The 20766-nt window shown below is 37.5% G+C and overlaps 1 protein-coding gene and 1 pseudogene across 1 annotated transcript in view; one reads left to right on the top strand and one right to left on the bottom strand.

Moving 5' to 3' along the window:
- The window catches only part of THSD7A (thrombospondin type 1 domain containing 7A), a 504524-nt gene that overhangs the window by 373779 nt on the left and 109979 nt on the right, over nt 1-20766 (top strand). The window contains exon 7 of the mRNA XM_055420502.2: nt 18045-18239. Coding sequence (XP_055276477.2) covers nt 18045-18239 — 195 coding nt within the window. The remainder of the gene's footprint in view (nt 1-18044; nt 18240-20766) is intronic.
- LOC148778303 (proteasome subunit beta type-6 pseudogene) lies at nt 9855-14732 on the bottom strand (annotated as a pseudogene).

Genomic DNA, 20766 nt, shown 5'->3' with positions numbered 1-20766 from the left:
CACTTAGCAATTTTTCCCCCAAAATGTATTGAAATGTAATTGACATGTAACATTATATTACTTTGAGATGTACAAGATGTTTATTTGATACACTTATATACTGCAGTATGATTATCATCTTAGTGTTAGCATCATGCTAAGTGAAATGTCAGAGAATGACAAATACAATATGATCTCACTTATATGTAGAATCTGAAAAAGCTGTAAATTCCAAGGGCTTGGGTAAGCAGTAATGAGGAGACATTAGACAAAAAGTACAAACTTCTAGTTAGAAGATGCGTGAGTTCTGGGGATCTGAGGCACAATGTTGTGGTTATAAATAACAACACTACGTCGTACATGTGAAAACTGCTAAGAGAGTAGATCCTAAACGTTCTCCCCACACACACAAAAAAATGATAATGTTGCGATGTAATGGTGGTGTCAGGGATCTTAAAATAAATGCTTCTAAGCTCTTGTTGTGTAGAGCCAGCTGAGTAGTTGTGTAATGGGACCTGAAGATGAGAATATTTGGAACTGTCACCACTCCCCACCTCCATCCAGGTTCAGAAAACTGTGAACTAATTTTTCTATCTTTTCTCAGATTCGTGTTCTCATTGGCATTTAATTTTGACTTACGTTGACTGGTTCCTGAGTTCCATTCTGGCTCATCTTTAACCAACCAACTCTTTATCAGTACAGACATTAATGTTTTATAGCGCTCTCAGGTTTACTTCCTACAAATATTCATTAATCATGGTTTGGCTTTGTTTGATCTTAACAGAGGCTTTCTGTTTCAGTTGTTGAACTCTTTTTCTACCAGCTGTAGCTATACTTTTTTTTAAGTATTATTGTTAAAAACTCATGATTGTTTTTAGGTCTGAGATGGTCCTGAGCAACATTTTATAAATGTTTACTCTTGAGGAAATGGGCTGGTAGTTCCTAACAATCTGTGATTTTCAGTGTGGAAGTAAACAGCTTTTGGATCAATTAATAGGATCACATTTCTCCCATCAGTTCAGTTCAATTCAGTAGCTTAGTCATGTCCAACTCTGCGACCCCATGGACTGCAGCATGCTGGGCTTCCCGGTCCATCACCAACTCCCAGAGACTACTCAAACTCATGTCCATCGCATCGAAGATGCCATCCAACCATCTCATCTTCTGTCCTCCCCTTCTTCTCCCACCTTCAATCTTTCCCAGCATCAGGGTCTTTTCAAATAAGTCAGTTCTTTGCATCAGGTGGCCAAAGCATTGGCGTTTCAGCTTCAGCATCAGTTCTTCCAATGAATATTCAGGACCAATTTCCTTTAGTTTTGACAGGTTGAATCTCCTTGCAGTCCAAGAGACTCTCAAGAGTCTTCTCCAATACCACAGTTCAAAAGCAAGTTCTTCCATCAGTGAAGCTTTATTTTCCCTAGGATTCTTTTCTGTGATTTACTAGCAGATACTCCGCTAGAGTTATCCATGTTAAAGAGACAGACTGTGACTTACTCAACTGTAACTCTGAGGCCACAGAGTTTTCATGGTTCAAACTCTGTTTCTACATCAGGGTTGTCAGCGGGCGAAATGGAAGATCTTGAAAAAATTTAATGGTGATTGTTAATTATTTGAATTAATTTCTAATTCAGAGCCTTCCATATAGAACAGTCTCCTATATTTTACTGTTCTCTCTTTCTGATTTCCAATCACTTAGCTTTCATTCCCTCAAAACTGTGTTCAAATTTCAGACTGTCTCCCTTTAAAAACTTGTGATCTCTGATCACCCATCAATTCTATCAGTGAGCCAAATTTTACACTGTATTTATTTCTTAATTTTTATTATAGATTACTTTTATTAATTTTTATTGGAGTATAGTTACTTTACAATGTTGTGTTAGTTTCTTCTGTACAGCAAAGTGTATAAATAACTTGTATACATATATCCTCTCTTTTTTGGATTTCCTTCTCTTTTAGGTCACCACAGAGCACTGAGTTCCCTGCACTATACAGTAGATTCTCATTAGTTATCTATTTTATACATAGTATCAATACTGTATATATGTCAATCTCAATTTCCCAATTCATCCCACCCACCCACCCATCCCCCCTGATGGCTCAGTTGATAAAGAATCCACCTGCAATGCAGGAGACCCCATTTGATTCCTGGGTCGGGAATAAGGAAGATCCACTGGAGAAGGGATAGGCTAACTACTCCAATATTCTTGAGCTTCCCTGGTGGCTCGGCTAGTAAAGAATCTGCCTGCGATGTGGGAGACCTGGGTTCAATCCATGCGTTGGGAAGATCCCCCGGAGAAGGGAAAGGCTACACACTCCAGTATTCTGGCCTGGAGAATTCCAGTATATGGGGGATTAGTCCATGAGGAAATAATCCACGGGGTCACAAAGAGTCAGACACGAATGAGTGACTTTCACTTTCACCCATCCCCTCTTGGTGTCCATACATTTATTCTCTATGTCTGTGTTTCCATTTCTGCTTTGCAAATAAGATCATCTCTACCACTTTTCTAAATTCCATCTGTGTTATGTGCAATGTTTATGTTCTGTTTCCGACTTACTTCACTTTGTATGACAGTCTCTAGGTCCATCCACATCTCTGCAAATGGCACAGTTTTTTTCCTTTTTATGGCTGAGTAATATTCCATTATATATATGTATACCTTATACTCTTTATCCATTCATCTGTTGATTGACATTTAGGTTGCTTCCATGTCCTAACTTTTGTAAATAGTGCTGCAATGAAGACTGGGTTACATGTGTATTTTGGAATTATTTTCTCTGAGTATATGTCCAGTAGTGGGATTGCTGGGTCATATGGTAGTTCAAAGGAGTTCCCTATTGGTTCAGACAATAATCTGCCCACAATGTCGGAGACCCAGGTTCAATCCCTGGGTTGGGAAGATCCCTTGGAGAAGGGAATGACAACCCACTCCAATATTCTTGCCTGGAGAATTCCATGGACAGATGAGCCTGGTGGGTTACAGTCCATGGGGTTACAAAGAGTCGGACACGATTGAGTGACTAACACTTCACATCATGGTAGTTCTATTTGTAGTTTTTGTTGTTTTTTTTTAAGAAACCTCCATACTGTTCTCCATAGTGGCTGTATCAATTTACATTCCCACCAGTAGTGCAAGAAGGTTCTCTTTTCTCCACACCCTCTACAGCATTTATTGTTTGTAGATTTTTTTAATAGTCACCCTTCTTACAGGTGTGAGGTGATACCTCATTGTAGTTTTGATTAGCATTTCTCTAATGATTAGTAATGTTGAGCATCTTTTCATATGGTTGTTGGCCATCTGTATATCTTCTATGGAGAAATGTCTAGTTCTACTTTTTTTTTAATTGGGTTATTTGCTTTTTGATATTGAGCTGTGTGAGCTGTTGTATATTTTGGAGACTAATCCCTTGTCAGTCACTTCATTTGCAAATATTTTCTCCCACTCTATGGGTATTCATTTTGTTTATTGATGAACATTTTTATGTGATAAATATAGTATCTCTAAATCATTTGGTCTTCTTAATCCTGGCAAGATTTCAAAGTCAAATATAGGTCTACTTAAAATTTTTTTGTAATTTTTCCATTATTCCATAGACTTGTTTGTGCATTGTGATCTTATAAAAGCTACTTGTAGAGTAACTATACTTTTTATTTTTGTGACTATAAAAGAGATCCCAAAATGTAACAGTGGCAAGAGATGGTAAAACAAGAAAATTTACAAATTGATATTGTTTTTTAATGTAGTCCTAAATGGCTTCCCTGATGGCTCAGCAGGTAGGGAATCCACCTGCAATACAGGAAATGCAGGTTTGATCCCTGGGTCAGGAAGATCCACTGGAGAAGGGCATGCATCCTGCTCCAGTGATCTTGCCAGGAAAATCCCATGAACAGAGGAGCCTGGTAGGCTACAGTCCATGGGGTCACAAAAAGTCACATATAACTGAAGCATCTGAGCACAGCACATCCAAAGAGTTGATAAAGGCTTGGAGTCATCCTTTTCCGAGCAGTGTGGTCTCTTGAGCCTAATCTTGTTGCAACCATACCCAGAGCATTGGAAATGGATTTTTTGGACAAGGTATGTCAAGTTGCGACAGATGGTGGAATGTCTTAAAACACAGCAGACAGGAATGCACGCTTGATCTGGAAAACTACAGGGAATCATTAGAGGGTGTAATACAATCACAGCAATGTGGCTGGTTGACTATTTGGTGGATAATTTGCAGGACAGATTGGAAATGTGAAACTCTCCCAGAGAAAGCATGAGAGGTAACCAAGACTTGAAAAAAGGAAAAACAGAAGTTTGAAAAGAACAAAACAAGAGGGAAAGCCACTCCCAGCGCCCTCGTCCTCAAAGAGCCTTGCAGAGTTGTGAGAAGGACTAACTGGCATACAGCCTGTCAAATGCCTTAGTGGGACAGAGGATGAGTCTGGAGAGATCAACACAGGAGTTGTATTTCATTTCCAAGTACGTGGGGTTCTATGGAAATGCTTGATATGGAACTGTGTATTCACATAAGCTTTTAAACTTAATTAAACCAATAGGTGGTAATAAATGGGACTGTTCTGTTGATGGTATTGATAACGCTTTGAAATGACCCTAAGGTATAATTGCTTTCATTTAGTAACATAATTTCTCTCATTTAGTACTATAAAACAGTTCAGTATAACTGTATCACTGAACTTCCAAAGAAGCTTTTTTTTTTTTTCTTGTCTAGAAGATGCCTGTGAGGCTTAATGACTGAAAGTAGTTGTGTGCAGCTACTTAACGTACAGTTTTTAGTGCATAGAGAAGGTACTGAAGGAAGAGTATGGGATGCCACACATCTTGGTACTTCTGCTTATCACTGTGATCTAAATATTCTCTAATATAACCTTAGATTTTTAAATTTTTGATTGAGGCCCAGAAGACATTTATAACACAACTCTAATTTTCAGAATATTAAATTTAACATCTAATGGTCATAATTACATAAATTGGCTTTTCCAAGGGTTTCTGTATTTTCCCACACCTTAGCTCTTTAACAAAAAGAAAAATACAAAATTACTGAATGGTGAAGTTTATGATGTGAGTCTAGTACAATGATATTTGCTAATACCTTTCTGCAAGCCCACTTATAACCAGAATTAGGGGGGAGATGATTAAGCATGTTAATGTAAGTGTATTGAAAAACATGGTGTTTTGAATGGTGTAGATACATTTTCACAAGGGTGCAGGGAGGAATGCTCAACTCCTCCACAGACAGAAGGAGATGAAAGTAGGCAGGATATTGTTATAATATGTAACTTTTCATCTGTGTGCCAGACATTGAGCTAGGTACATTAAAACATTTTTCTCATTTAATATGCACGCCAGCACCATAAACAAGTTTCTCATTTAATATGCATTCCAGTGCCATAAATATTTTGGCCTTCCCTGGTGGCTCAGTCAGTAAAGAATCTGCCTGCAATGCAGGAGACCTGGGTTCAACCCCTGGGTTGGGAAGATTTGGAGAAGGAAATGGCAATCCACTGCAGTATTCTTGCCTGGAAAATCCCACAGAGAAACCTGGCAGGCTACAGTCAATGGGGTCACAAGAGTCAGATACAACTAAATGACTAAACCACCACCACCATAAATATTTAACTTCCATTTTACAGATTAGGAAACTGAATCTCACAGCAATTAAATAATTTGCCCAAGAACACATAGTAGTTAAGTGATAGAGGCAATATTTGCATAAGGGCAGTGTTCTTGCCTGGAGAATTCCAGGGACAAGGGAGCCTGGTGGGCTGCCATCTGTGGGGTCGCACAGAATCGGACATGACTGAAGCAACTTAGCAGCAGCAGCAGTTTCAATTCTAGTTAATTAAAAATATAAATTTGGAAGAGATGATGTTAACATTATAGATAATTTCAAACTCAAAAACAAGGAGACTGAAGTCACAAGAAAGAGCAAATCAAGAATGAAAATATGAAATTGAAACAATCTGAGGACTAAGAATGAATTAAGCTCTCTTTAATCTTGAATAATGCCAGAGGTAAAATCATTATTTGTGTAGAGTTTCCATGAAGTGAAATATTAGTTGCTCAGTCATGTCTGACTCTTTGCAACCCCATGGACTGTAGCCCGCTAGGCTCCTCTGTCCATGGAATTCTCCAGGCAAGATTATCAGAGAGGATAGCCATTCCCTTCTTCAGGCGATCTTCCTGACCCAGAGCTCGAACCCGAGTCTCTTGCATTGTAGGCAGATTCTTTATTATCTGAGCCACAAAGGCTTCAGAGAATTCCCACAGTGCTTTTATAAACATGAGTCAGTTCACCTGTTAGTTACTAAAAGTGAGCAAAGCACACTTTTGTTCAGACAGATGAACAAAAGTATAATTGGAAAGAACATAAAATGAAGTATTAAATTCAGTTAAGAAATGCATCTCACACCTTTATGGCAAAACACATGTACCATCAGTTTTACCAGTAGCATATTTTACATATAGAGAATATGAGTTTAAAAATTCATCATGATAGTTGACATTAAACAGAGGCAAAAGCCATGGACCTGATGACCGTCTTTACTGTTTACTTATTTTTCTGCCTAACCCCAAGTGAAATCCTTAACTAGAGTTATTAGGAAAGGATGTCATTGATGAAGTAACAAATAGCTGTTTGCCTAACACCCTATTCACTAAGTGGGCAATTTGCACTACAAGTGCCCTAAGGTCAATGAAGCAAGAAATGCAAGGCTATGGTTATATTTAGTACTAAATTTTCATCATTTATTTATAAAAAATCATTTTACTTACTATACCTTGTTAGGTTTCTTCTAAAAAATGAAATTAAAGCTTGTATTACTTTTTATTTTATTGTTGATTTTCAATGTGTTAGTTTCAAGTGTATAGCAAAGTGATTCAGTTATACGCACACACACACATATGTATAGATATACATATACATATATATATATATATATATATATATCCAGAATTCCCTGGTAGCTCAGCTGGTAAAGAATCCATCTGTAATGAAGGGCCCCCTGGTTTGATTCCTGGGTCGGGAAGATCCCCAGGAGGATAATAGGGTACCCACTCCAGTATTCTTGGACTTTCCTGGTAGCTCAGGTGGTAAAGATTCCGCCTGCAATGTGGGAGATCCAGGTTCGATCCCTGGGTTAGGAAGATCCCCTGGAGGAGGGCATGGCAACCCACTCTGGTATTCTTGCCTGGAGAATCCCCATGAACAGAGTAGCCTGGCAGGCTACAGTCCACGGGGTTGCAAAGAGTCAGACATGACTGAGCTACTTATAGCACAGCACATACATATATCTATCCTTTTCTCATGTAGGTTATTGTAGAATATTGAGAAATTTCCTATGTTATACAGTAGGTCTCTGTTGATTATCTGTTTTATATATAGTGGTGTGTGTATGTTAATACCAAACTTCCTAATTTTTCTTCCCTCCACCTGTCCCTATTGGTAATTGTTACTTTGTTTTTTAAGTCTGTGAGTCTGTTTTGTAAAAAAAAGTTTATTTGTATCACTTTTTTAGATTCCACATATAAATGATCATATATGACATTTGTCTCTGTGTGTCTGACTACAGTTAGGATGATAATCTCTATGTCCATCCATGTTGCTGTAAATGACAGTATTTCATTCTTTTGACTCTGAATAATATTCCACTATATATATGTACAACATTTTCTTTATCCGTTCCTTTATTGATGGACATTAAGGTTTCTTTCATGTCTTGACTATTGTAAACAGTACTGCAATGAACACTGAGTTGCATGCATCTTTTCAAATTATTATTTTCTCCAGGTATATGCCAAGGAGTAGGATCGTTGGGCCATATGGTAATTCTATTTTTAGTTTTTTAAGGAACCCCCACACTATTCTCCACAGTGGTTGTACCAATTTACATTCCCTCCAACAGTGTAGGAGGGTTCTCTTCTCTCCACACCTTCTCTAGCATTTATTGTTTGTGGACGTTTTGACAATGGCCATTCCGATCAGTGTGACCTGGTTTTTGATTTGCGTTTCTCTAATAAGTGATGTTGAGCATCTTTTGCTTTTTGGCCATTTGTACATCTTCTTTGGAGAAATGTCTATTTAGATCTTCCACCCATTTTTTAATTGGATTTTTTAAAAATATTGAGTTTCGTGAGCTCTTTATATACTTTGGAGATTAATCTGTTGTCAGTGGTTTCCTTTGCAACTACTTTCTCCCAGTCTATGGGCTGTCTTTGTTTTGCTATAGTTTCCTTTGCTGTACAAAAGCTTTTGAGTTTAATGAGGTCCAGTTTATTTATTTTTGTTTTTCATCTACGAATTGGATCCAAAAAGATATTGCTGCAATTTGTGTCAAAGAGTGTTCTGTCCATGTTTTTTTCTGAGTGTTATAGTATCAGGTCTTACATTTAGGTCTTTATTCCATTGAGTTTATTTTTGTATATGATGTTAGTGTTCTAATTTCATTATTTTACCTGTAGCTGTACCATTTTTCCAGCACAAATTATTGAAGAGACTGCCTTTTCACCATTGGATATTCTCATTTCCTTTGTCTTAGATTAATTGACCATAGGTGAATGGGTTTATTTCTGGGCTTTCTAACCTATTCTATTGTATTTCTCATTTTGTGCCATTACCATACTATTTTGATAACTGTAGTGTTGTAATATCATCTGAAGTCAGAGAGCCAGTTCCTCCATCTTTGTTTTTCTCTCTCAAGATTGTCTTGTCATTCTGGGATTTTTACATCTCCACCATTGGAAGGACTGATGCTAAAGCTGAAACTGCAATACTTTGGCCACCTCATGCGACGAGTTGACTCACTGGAAAAGACTCTGATGCTAGGAAAGTTTGGGGGCGGGAGGAGAAGGGGACGACAGAGAATGAGATGGCTGGATGGCATCACCGACTCGATGGACATGAGTTTGAGTGAACTCCGGGAGTTGGTGATGGACAGGGAGGCCTGGCGTGCTGTGATTCATGGGGTCGCGGAGAGTCGGACACGACTGAGCGACTGAACTGAACTGAACTGAACTGAACAAACTTAAAAAAAAAAGTTTGTTCTAGTTCTATTAAAAATGTTTGTCTCTCTCTCTTTTGTTTTTTTGGTAGATTGTTACAAAGGTCTGTTGGGTTTGAGTTTAGGTTTCATGAAAACGTGCAAAAGAAAGCAAAGGCAAAAAAATAAAAATGTTGTTGGTAATTCGATTGGAATTGCATTGAATCTGTAGATTTCCTAGCATAGCATTTTGACAGTATTGATTCTTTCCATCTGAGAACATGATATATCTTTCCATCTGTTTGTGTCATTTATTTGATGATTTCTTTCATCAGCATCTTGTAGTTTTTAGGGTACAAATTTTTGTCTCAGATAAGTTTATCACTTTTGATGCAGAGGTAAGTAGGATTAATTTACTTAATGTCCCTTTCTGATCTTTTGTTGATAGTGTATAGAAATGCAACAAATTTCTGCATATTGATTTTGTATCCTACAATTTTACTGAATTCATTGATAAGCCCTAGGAGTTTTCTGGTTAAAGCCTGTATTACTCACTATGTCAGAGCCTAGATTTGCAATATGGCTACTGTCAGGGGAGGAAGACTTTTTTTTATCTCAGGGTCACTTGTTTCAGTTTTGCCTGGAATGTGAAAACAGGCTGGAAATAACAAAACAAAGGTGATAAGGAAAAGAACAGAGTGTGGACATAAAAGATAAGCTTATTAAGGAAGGAAAGAGTTTGAAAAAGATGATGAAAATGGAGGAAAATCCTGAAAAATATATATAGTAGGAAGACCCTAATTTGTTTAAAGATATTTAAAAATCAGTAGGTGATATATATATGGTAAGAGTAGGTGAAGCCAAAGATAACATTCCTTTTTTTTCTCACTGATGAACTTTTTATTGAATTTTGAATGGGGTATGTATGGGGTGTCTCATTACATCTTAGGATCTCAGGATTCAGAGAGGTGGTAGAGTGGCAACGGTGAATTTGGGAATCTGGTCTCCCAGAAGTACCTGCCGTTCTACCCCTGGTTCTGCAATGGCTGCCAGGCGGATCACCCCTCCACTGGAGCCGTCCTGCTCCATTGCCAAAGCGAGAGCATTGGCAGTGAACTGTAGGCATTCTTCCTTGGTCATGCCTTCCCGATAGGTAGCATCCACATAGCCATAAATATAGGAGCTCCCAGAGCCCCCAGTGGCAAAAGGCTGTCATACCATCATACCCACCATGGGCTCTGAGTACACCTGTCCCCCTTCTTGAGGGTCCCAGCCGGCAATGATGATTCCTGCCATCAGGTCTTCTCCATATCGGTAACACATCTCCTTAAAAAGGCTGGCCGCTGTGTGCACCAGCGGAGGCTCATTCAGCTCAATGCTGTGGAAACCAAGCTGGTAAGTGACTGTGTCAGCTACTGCTTGGGTATCAGCTGCTGAGTCTGAGCGTCCAGAGGAGGAAGATGGCGGCCACCGTAGTAGCAACTCCGGGAACAAAGCTGGCAGCAGCCTGGGGGCCTGAGGCTGTTGCCCCCGACTGGGAGAACCGGGAAGTTTCCACAGGGACCACTATCATGGCCGTGCAATTTGATGGGGATGTAGTTCTAGGAGCCGACTCCAGAACAACCACTGGGTCATACATTGCCAATCGAGTGACTGACAAGCTGACCCCTATTCATGACCAAAGATAACATTCTTATGAATTACATATAAATTGGTCAAAATAAAAACTGCACCAAAGTTACACAGTAAGTCAGTCTTTATTCTGGACTGTTACACTGGAGAGAAGCTTAAATCAACTGTGCAGAAACAAGGCATTTCTAAGCACTGGGGTGAGCTAGTGGGAAAACACTGGAGGATATTAGAGGAGACTGATCAATTGGATGTTTTGAGCACATAGAGTTACTCCTGAGTCTGCAGATGTTTTTGTGTTTGTGTGATTAGACCGTCTGTGTTTGCTGATTGGTGCCCAATGAAGAAAATAGGCATCTACCAACCTACTGAGACTGGGAAATCAGGACACTATCTTTGATGTTTCCATGACAGAGATGGTTCCCAACTCTTGAGAAAGACATTTCCTGGGTTGTAAAACACTGACAAGAGGCTAGGAGAAGATTTACACCGATTTCAAAGGGGCAGAAAGAAAATTTACAATTGCAATTTTTCCGAAATAAATTATCTAAGAGAAGGGAGGTCAGGGGTCCAGAGTCAGGAAGAAATCTGTCTAAAATTTAGTCAAGCCAAGGGTAATGTTAAGGCTGTCTTGGTTACATTCTATTAATAGTAACCTGACATTGGAAATGTATAATACCAGTGGCTTTTTCAGGAAAACAATAAATGTTCTGGGCTTTCCAATTCATTTTTTTCCCTTATCCAACAAACATTTACTGAAAAACTCTTTTAAGTCTTAACAATAACTGAAACAAGGGATCCAGATATAGAGATGCTGAATAAGATGAAATCTCTGGTCAGAAGGTTCTCATAGGCTAATGGGGGTGAAGGTGAGTAAACAGATCATTGTAAACAGTTTTAAACAGTGTTATGTCTACAAAACTCTGTGAACAGAGAGGGTAGAGCGTAACTCCACCTGGACAGTTTAAGAAAGGCAGAGGAGGTTTGTAGAGGAAGGAAATCCAGTCCAAAAGGATGACTTAGCAAGATGTGGGGCAATGAGGCATGGAGAACCATGCACACGAAATGACAGAGTAGCAAGAAAGCAGCTTGTCAGTTCCTGGAAAAGCAAATGGCTCTCGGGGCGAGAATTCAGGGAAACCATGAGGCAGGGATGGAAAAGGAGGATGTTTTGTTTTCTGCCCTAGTAAGAATTTGGCCCTCAGCTGATAGATATTGGGAAGACTGTGATGCTCATATTTGCATTTTAGAAATACACCCTGGGGGTCAGGATGGGTGATGGGCTGCGGAAAATCAGACCTGCTACTGGATGTGATCACAGAGGGAGTGCAGAGATTAAAACTGATTTAGAAACTTCCCTTTGAAGTGGAAGAGATGTGTAGCATCTCTTCAGGAAGGGGAATGAAGAAAGAGTTAGAAAAGTTATGGGTCTCCTACTTCAGTAGGTAGAGAGTGATTCTGAATCTACATATCTTACAGTTGTTTTAAAGTTCAGATAAGATGGTTATTTTAAAATGTTTTCTAGGAGATCTAGGCAAATAGGATCCTCCATTCTTTTCCCATCTCAATTCCCATCTCAATTCTTTATTGCATTTATATTAGTTATCAATATATAAGTAAGTATATAAATAGTAGCTTTCACTTTCAAAAGTCCATATGAATTTTTAAGACAATTTCTGAAAACATAAGACATCAACAATTCAATAATAATTCTTATGGTGACTTTAGAGTTTGTACATGTCTGGCAAGAGGAATCTGATCCCAAAGTTACAATATTAGAGACTTTCTAACTAGTGTGATTTAAAAAAAAAATATTGACTATATATCTGGTTTTCCTCTACTTTGATTTCTCCTTTCTGCTTACCCTCATCTCAGTTTCATTACACTGATGAATTCTGATTTTACAATGACTTCCAGAGGTGTATTTCACACAGTACTACTGGGACTGTTAAAAATCAACTATAACAATCTCCACATTTCTATGATTAAAAAATAATCAAGATGATCCAAGTGACATTTATGGAATAGGATTATAATATATATATATATATGCTTTAGATTAAAATATAGTTCATTATATTTTAATGTATTATGTACATGAAAAATGTATTTAATGTATTAGTGTTGTGTTCTTAGTGACTCAGCTCCTAAACTATAAAAACCTTGACTCTATAAAAACCTTCATAAACCAAGGTTTGTCTTTTATATTACATTTAAGCTTCACCACAATGAGTGCAATAAACTTTTAGTATATACTTTTTCCAAGCAAAGAAAAAGTCTTAACTTCTGACCTCAGTTCTCATCTTGTTTTATTTCTCTGGAAATCTTCATGAATTTTTAGTTTAATTACTTCAAGCAGATGTTCAGTTCTCTTATTCTATAGCAGGAAACAGCAGAATGAAAGGAGATACTTTAGAAAAGTTAGAGTTTGGTGGTATCTATGAAAATAGATTAAACAAAGGGACATTTGGGAGTCACTTCAAAGATGATACAAAAGAATGTTTAAATGTATTGAAATGGAAAATTATTAAAAATATTCTTAAGATTATATTTGTGAAGAAAAATGTTAAATGGGGGTCACAAACTTAAACATTTAAATACATTTTTGAGTTCATAAAAATAAACTCAGGCATTTTCATCTTATTTCTCAACTTCTTGTTATTGGGTTTCACAAACAAGGTTGAACAAAATATGCTTCAGTTAAGGCATCAGAGCAAGACTATATTGTAATACGTAGACAATGATTCATTAATTTATTTCTGTTATATATTTCATGTAAAGTATGCATATTTTTAAGATTTGGTTAAAATGTCTAGAGCTTGATGTGGACTGAGGGGATGAGTATGTTATCTAAAAGTAAAGCAGTCCTTCCAAATTTTTCATGTTGGAAATGCCAAAAAATATAGCATATTTAATATAGAAAGGCAAGCATGAGGAGGATTCTAAATGTTGGTATCACATTCAGAATAACAAGAAATTAACCTCAGAAAAGGTTTCCCTGGTGGCTCAGACAAAAGAATCTGCCTGCAATGCCGGCGACCCACGTTCGATCCCTGGGTCGGGAAGAGCCCCTGGAGAGGGAAATGGCAACCCACTCCAGTATTCTTGCCTGGAAAATCCCATGGACAGAGGAGCCTGGCAGGCTGCAGTCCGTGAGGTTGCAAAGAGTCAGGACACAACTGAGCAAGTAGCACTTCACTTCAACTTCAGAAAGATTAAAGAAAAAAAAAGAAACAGGTTTTGTTCGCCTGAGTGAGTTGTAGAACTATGTTATTCACCATAATGATAATCAGATGTGCCTGCCTGGATTTATGGGGATGCACATTCAGATAATCAGAGTGTCAAATGGTTCTATAATGGAGACATATGGTGGTTGAAAGTGTCCTAATAATAGGAGGGTTGATACAGAAAAATGGAATTTCCATTTCTCTCTCTGGAAAGATTATAAATTAACCTGATATTTTATATGTTTTTGTTTGAGTTACTGCTATATTTTCTCTGGTAGTGTCATGCGAAACAGTTTTTATCTCCTTAAAATAATATTTATGTATATGTGATCATATGGAAATGTTCATTGGACTTATTGTGGTGACTGTATATACCTAAAATTAATGTAGCATTATATGTCAATTATACCTAAAAAAAAAAAAAGATTGTTATCGCAATTAGCTGGGATGATGTGTATAATATTCATGGCACAATGCCTGACCAAGGATGGGCAATCAGTAACTATTCATTGAATGACTGTTTTCACCCAGGTATAAAGAGAGGCTTAAAAGGGTGTCCCACAGAGGAATGAATGATGTTAGGTATGAAATCCGGATGAATTTGTTTTATATGCTTCTCTTTCACAAGGCAGTTTGGTTCTAATCAAACCACAAGAGAATAAGGGAATAAGAGAATTTTCTTTCTTTAAGAAAATCTTAAAGCAGTCCTTTTCAAATTTTACCTGCCTACATACAGATCACCCAGGGATCATTTTAAAATACAAGTCACAATTTATGGGTGGGAACTGAGAGACTGCATTTCTAGCAAACTCCAGATTGTGCATATGCCACCGGCTGTCCTCCAAATACACCTTAGCGCAGTCCTCAAGCAGTAGAGTACATGACCATTGAAGAAATACTGTATTTAAACCCATTTTCGTCTAGTCCAACCTTCTGTTCCCTAGAACAGTAACTTCAGGTTAATTAATTTATCTGTTTATATAGCAGAAGATGTCTTTTAGGTGCCTGGTGCTCTTTGGGTTCTAAGTATAAAATAATGAGCAAGGCAGATAAGAATCATGCCCTTATCAGGCTCGTACTCTAGTAGCAGGATCAGATAATAGACAATGTAAAAAATTCATTATAATAGTTTCTAGTGAAACTAGAAAATAAGGCTTTAAATTATTAGACTTGCTCACTAGTAAGACTCACTAAAATGAAAATAAAATGAAGCTACTATGAAATTGTATCTGGTCAGTCCCTGATAGCTCAGTTGTTAAAGAATCCTCCTGCAATGCAGGAGACCTCGGTTCAATTCCTGGGTTGGGAAGATCCCCTGGAGAAGGGAAAGGCTACCCACTCCAGTATTCTGACCTGGAGAATTCCATGGACTGTATTCCATGGGGTCGCAATGAGTCGGACACAACTGAGCGACTTTCATTTTCAAGGCTCCCCTCGCAAGGAGACAACTGAACTGAAACCTGCATGGTGAGAAGCAGTCTACTGTGTGAAGATCTGAAAGCTTTATGGAAAGTGAAGAGCAACAATGAGATTGGCCTGTAGGAGGAAAGGGGAGAAAGCCACTGTGGCTAGGACATAATACTGGTATTTGGATGCAAGACCAAGATGGGCAATCAGGAGCCATTAGGAGGCAAACAGGCAAGGTCTCATGTGACAAAGCTCAGGGGGCAAGAGAGGAGTAAACTAAATGCTGAAATCTTGGCGGTCGGATCCATAGTAGATCTTTAGAGCTCCACAGAGGGTTAAGGAGACTCTAGAAGGAATGTAACTACAGGAAAATATATTAATACATAACTAAACCAAAATGATGAGTGAAAAAGAGCTAACATGAGATGAGGGACACAAGTTGGAAAAAAAAAAAAACACTTCAAAAAGCAAAAAAGGTTAAAATTGTATACTCTTAGGTTTATACTATGAAAGAAAGTGAAGTCAAAGTGTTAGTTACTCAGTTGTGTCCAATTCTTTGGGACCCTATAGTCTGTAGCCCACCAGGCTCCTCTGTCCATGGGATTTCCCAGGCAAGAATACTGGAGTGGGTTGCCGTTTCCTTCTGCAGGGGATCTTCCCAACCCAGAGGTCAAACCTGGGTCTCCTGCATTGTAGGCAAATTCTTTACTTCTTGAGCCACCTGGGAACTCAGATTTATGCTATATGCAACAGAAATATATTACTTATGTCATCCAAATTAATGTAATAACACACAGGTAGCAGTCTCTCCTCAAATGCTACAGAATGAATTAAATTTTTCTGAGTAGAAATGATTAGGTAACTATTATAGAAAACAAAACTGTAGCCCCAAATTTGCCTTACATTTTACAGACTATTGGAAACACAAGTGGATGAAAGTAGATGAAACAATAAAAGATAGCAACAAAGGAAATAAAACATATGCAAGTCACTCTTTGCACTAACAAAAAAAGTCTAATAAACACAAGAGTCATCATTGTTATTTGACATGAATCCACCCCAGGTGTACATGTGTTCCCCATCTTGAACCCCCTCCCACCTCCCTCCTCATACCATCCCTCTGGTTCATCCCAGTGCACCAGCCCCGAACATCCTGTATCATGCCAATGTATGGCAAAACCAATACAATATTGTAAAGTAATTAGCCTCCAATTAAAATAAATAAGTTTAAAAAAAGATTAAAAAGTAAAATAAATTATAAAATATTGCATGCCTTGTATTATAATGATTTTTGTACTCTATCATATAAGGTATCATGTCATTTATTGGGATATAAGCCAAACTCAAAAGAGATCTCACAGGTCAGAGTAACTAAAGGAGAATGAATGATGTAATGATGACTCAGCTCCATTTTAGTGAGTCTTACTAGTGAGCAAGTCTAATAATTTAAAGCCTTGCAAACTAGTGATTGTTAACATGTAAGTGCATTATAATTGACTTTTGATTTTGCCTGATGATTTAAAGCCGTACAAACTAGTAGCTATTTAATATGTTAGAGCATTTCCAATTGACTTCTGATTTTTTGTCATTTTTCAAATACATGAATAAATGACTGTCCATTAAAATGATCCTCCTAACCCTCCATCAGTGACAAAGCTGAGTTGTTTGCTTATAACAATGAACAAAGGCAAAATTAGTCACCTTTTCTCATCTGAATGCATAATGCCTTAAAGCACACATTTCTGATATACTCATTCAGAATTATGGATATATTCTGTGGAAAAATAGCAGATTTATTTTGCTTGTTTCTGTATTTTACTCTGTTTGAGTGACCTCATTAGCACCTACACTTACCAGACATGCAACAGAGTTCAGACTTTTTTCATACTATATTTTGATCAGTTATTTGTAATTATTCTAGGTTTCTTTAGCATTTATTAACAGCAACAGTATTTTCTTTCTCATTGGCCTTTTGTATATCTCACTTCATTCACTCAAAAAACACCGAATAAGTGCCAGAATCTAGGGCTTTGGGGTAACAGGAAGAGTGAAGTGAGATGAAGCTAGAAAATGAAGCAAGAACTATGTGGTTTGAAGTCTCATAAACTTTTGAGAAATCTAGCCTTTATCTTAAGAGCAGAAGGAAACTACTGAAGAGTTTTAAGCACTGGAGTGAGAACATCTTGCTTCTGCTATTTGCATACTTTGTTTTTTTCCCCCTTTCAAAATGGGATCGCAATAGCCAGTGGTTTTATAATACTGTCCTACTATTTATGCTTCCTGTCTATTTCCAGCTAACAAAGTCATTTTTAAAAGAAAGAAAAAGGTTGCTGGTTGTACAAAAATAAATTCCCTGAGAGACATAAGAGTTTACAAGTAGCGACTATGAGTTGGTTTCATGAAAACAAATGGTACATACTATGGATAGAATCATTATTTGTGAATGATGACTTATCTCCAACAATTAAATAAAGGGGGGTAGACAGAGTTCACTGATGTTCTTTACTGCAGAGATTAATATCTGTAAACATCATTTCCTAGGCTGGTATTACAGCATAAAATACTTGAAGAAATGTGTTTGATCTATACACCTAAGCACTGATAATAAAAAAGCCTCATTTGGGGATCTATCTGTTTATTCATTCCTGGTATTCTTTTAACATCTGGTTGTAGTAGACAGTGACTCTTTTTTTTTTTTTTGGCTTTTAACAGAGAACAAAAGGAAAGTAAGGTAATTTATTCTGGTACCCTTCTGGTTTCAGTTGCTCATTTTACATTATTTTAAAATGATGGACTGTTGGTGATGATGTCTTTCCCAGGAGAAGAAGTTGACAGACAGCTGTGCAGAGACGCCATCCTCCCCATCCCCGTTGCCTGCGATGTGCCCTGTCCCAAGGACTGTGTGCTCAGCATGTGGTCAGCGTGGTCCTCCTGCTCTCACACCTGCTCAGGAAAAACCACAGAAGGAAAACAGATACGAGCGCGGTCCATCCTGGCCTATGCAGGAGAGGAAGGTAAGGTTGCCAGCTTCAGAAGGGACTCAGATCTCTTCCAGAAGCTGGTGTGCCTTTCATTGTTGGTATGTACAGCCCGGATACAGTGATAGTTCCACAAAAATCAGCTTCCTGAAACCCAGCAAACCAAGGAGATTTAATACCTGTTGACATATTAGACAGCTTGCTCCTGTTCCTTAATATTAGCCTTGAACATAGATCTTTAGTAAAAGAGAAAAGACTTTGAAAAATGAATTCACTTTTCCTTTCCTCCCTCCTAATAACTCAGGGTCTTTCTACTTCAAAGTGTTAAATGTGGAGAAATCTGAAAATGACTCTTTAAATTCCAAATGTCAGGTTTCATTGTTTTCTCTCTATTTCAGTAGTCAGTTTTTTTTTCCCAGTGAAATCCTATTCTACCTTCTCATAAATACTAAACTTTATTTAAAATAATCACCACCATGACTATTGCTTGACTGAAAATTACATGGATTTTCTACCATTCAGGCTTCTGAACATAGGCTCTGAGTCTCATATGGAGATTGTGTTCACTTTTAAAATATGTTTCTCCTAAATCACTTCATGCTATTGGGTGAACAAAACACAGGTTTTTCATATATTCATACCATGCAAGCTCCATTGTCAAGAAATACAAGGTTCTTGGTAATTGTCTCTCAAGTTTGTATCTGAATGCTAATTCGGCCTCTGTGTGACTGGGTGATATAATTTCATACTTCATCTTGTCATTCTGGAAAATAACACAGGGGTAAGGAAAACACAGAAATAAGTCAAGTTCTGTCACGTGTCACATGTTCTGTCTCAATAATATAGGCATATGTTATTTAAATATTATCAGGCTGAATGACTATTTTCATTCACATTTAACACTAGTTAATGATTTCTATTTGTAGTAAGCACATGTTTCTTTAAGTATATCCCCAGTTAATCAATTTTAGAAGAGTTTTCACATTGCCTATTTTATTTTCCTGTTTATGAAACATTTTAGTGATAGAAATCTGCTAGTGTTCTTTTTTAATCAAATTTGCTTTCTTTGTATGTGATTCTGTGAAAAACTTTAAGGCCAAAAATATGTTGGCCTTAAGGCATAGGAGAAAATTAACATATTTAAAATAGTCAACCCATGAGAAAATTTAGAATTTATTAAGTGTCCAAACACTTTTTCTTGTCACCTCAATATAAATGTAATTTTTTGCTACCAAAATAAGAATGTATCTGTGGAACCTAATAGAAAAAATAGAACCTTTCCATGAAAAAATTATATTCCTTATGTTGTCAAACAATAACTCTAACCTTGTATAGATTATATTCAGACTTCACACTCTATCAGCTTGAATTATGTCTTGGGCTTCATTAAAATTAGATCTGTGGTCACCCTGCTTCCTATAAATCCATTATACTCTGCAGACACTTGCTGTGTGACTAGTAATGAGTGACTTTTCGCCCCATGAGTCACATGGCTGAGATTTTGCCGTGCTTGCAGAACTCACCAGATCATTATTTCCATAGACATGATGCTTCACACTGAAAGGTCATGAAATGCTTTAAAGGCAGGAACTTATGATTGCTCTTTGGTATGTATCATCTGCTTAGTTTGAAAGGATGGGGCTTGGATAATTTTTAATGAAGGCTAACAACTGCATCATAAGAAACACGTGCTGGAGAATTATAAATGTGTAAATAATTAATCATAAAGGTGAGATGAAAGTCACTCAGTTGTGTCTGACTCCTTGAGACTCCGTGGACTATACAGTCCATGAAATTCTCCAGGCCGGAATACTGGAAAGGTAGCCTTTCTCTTCTCCAGGGGATCTCCCCAATCCAGGGATCCAACCCAAGTATCCCACATTGCAGGTGGATTCTTTACCAGCTGAGCTACAAGGGAAGCCCGTGAACTTGAGATTCAGTCAATGGGGAACCTACTGTTATTTATCTCTGTTAATAACAGCTACAGAAACTGGTATCTTTATGTGAAATATTTAATGAAGAATTTGTCTTCCAAACACAGTTTAATACCTGTTATTTGCTTGACACTGAAACACATTTTCTTTCCTTCAAAATAAGTCTTTTCTAATTCTGAAGCTATTTTTTAAATGATTTAGAAACTAATTTGCACGAAGTTTTAAAATACATTTCCCTGCCAATTAGATAACCTTTTTATAATTCTGTACAAAAGCAATTTTTTCTATTATTCCCCAAGAATTAATACTTGTACGTGTCATGTGTGCATGTATCTAAGTCGCTTCAGTTGTTTCTGACTCTATAACACTGTGGACTCTAGCCCGCCAGGCAAGAACACTGGAGTAGGTTGCCATACCCACCTCCAAGAGTTCTTCCCGACCCAAGAATCGAACATCTCCATCATTAGCAGATGGGTTCTTTACCGCTAGTGCTATCTGGGAAGCCTGATCTTCTTAATTATCTGTGGATCAGAATATTATTGTGATAACCTTAAGGGTAAAGATCACATTAGTAAAATTAAATATTGGTTGTTTAAACATGAAATTAAATGATTTTCTGGTGAAATAGC

Source organism: Moschus berezovskii, chromosome 3, assembly GCF_049115385.1.
Source record: "Moschus berezovskii isolate FMDL1 chromosome 3, NW_MosBer_1.0, whole genome shotgun sequence".
Lineage (NCBI taxonomy): Eukaryota > Metazoa > Chordata > Mammalia > Artiodactyla > Moschidae > Moschus > Moschus berezovskii.
The sequence above is the reverse complement of the archived record's forward strand: the minus strand, read 5'-3'. Positions and strand labels throughout refer to the sequence as shown.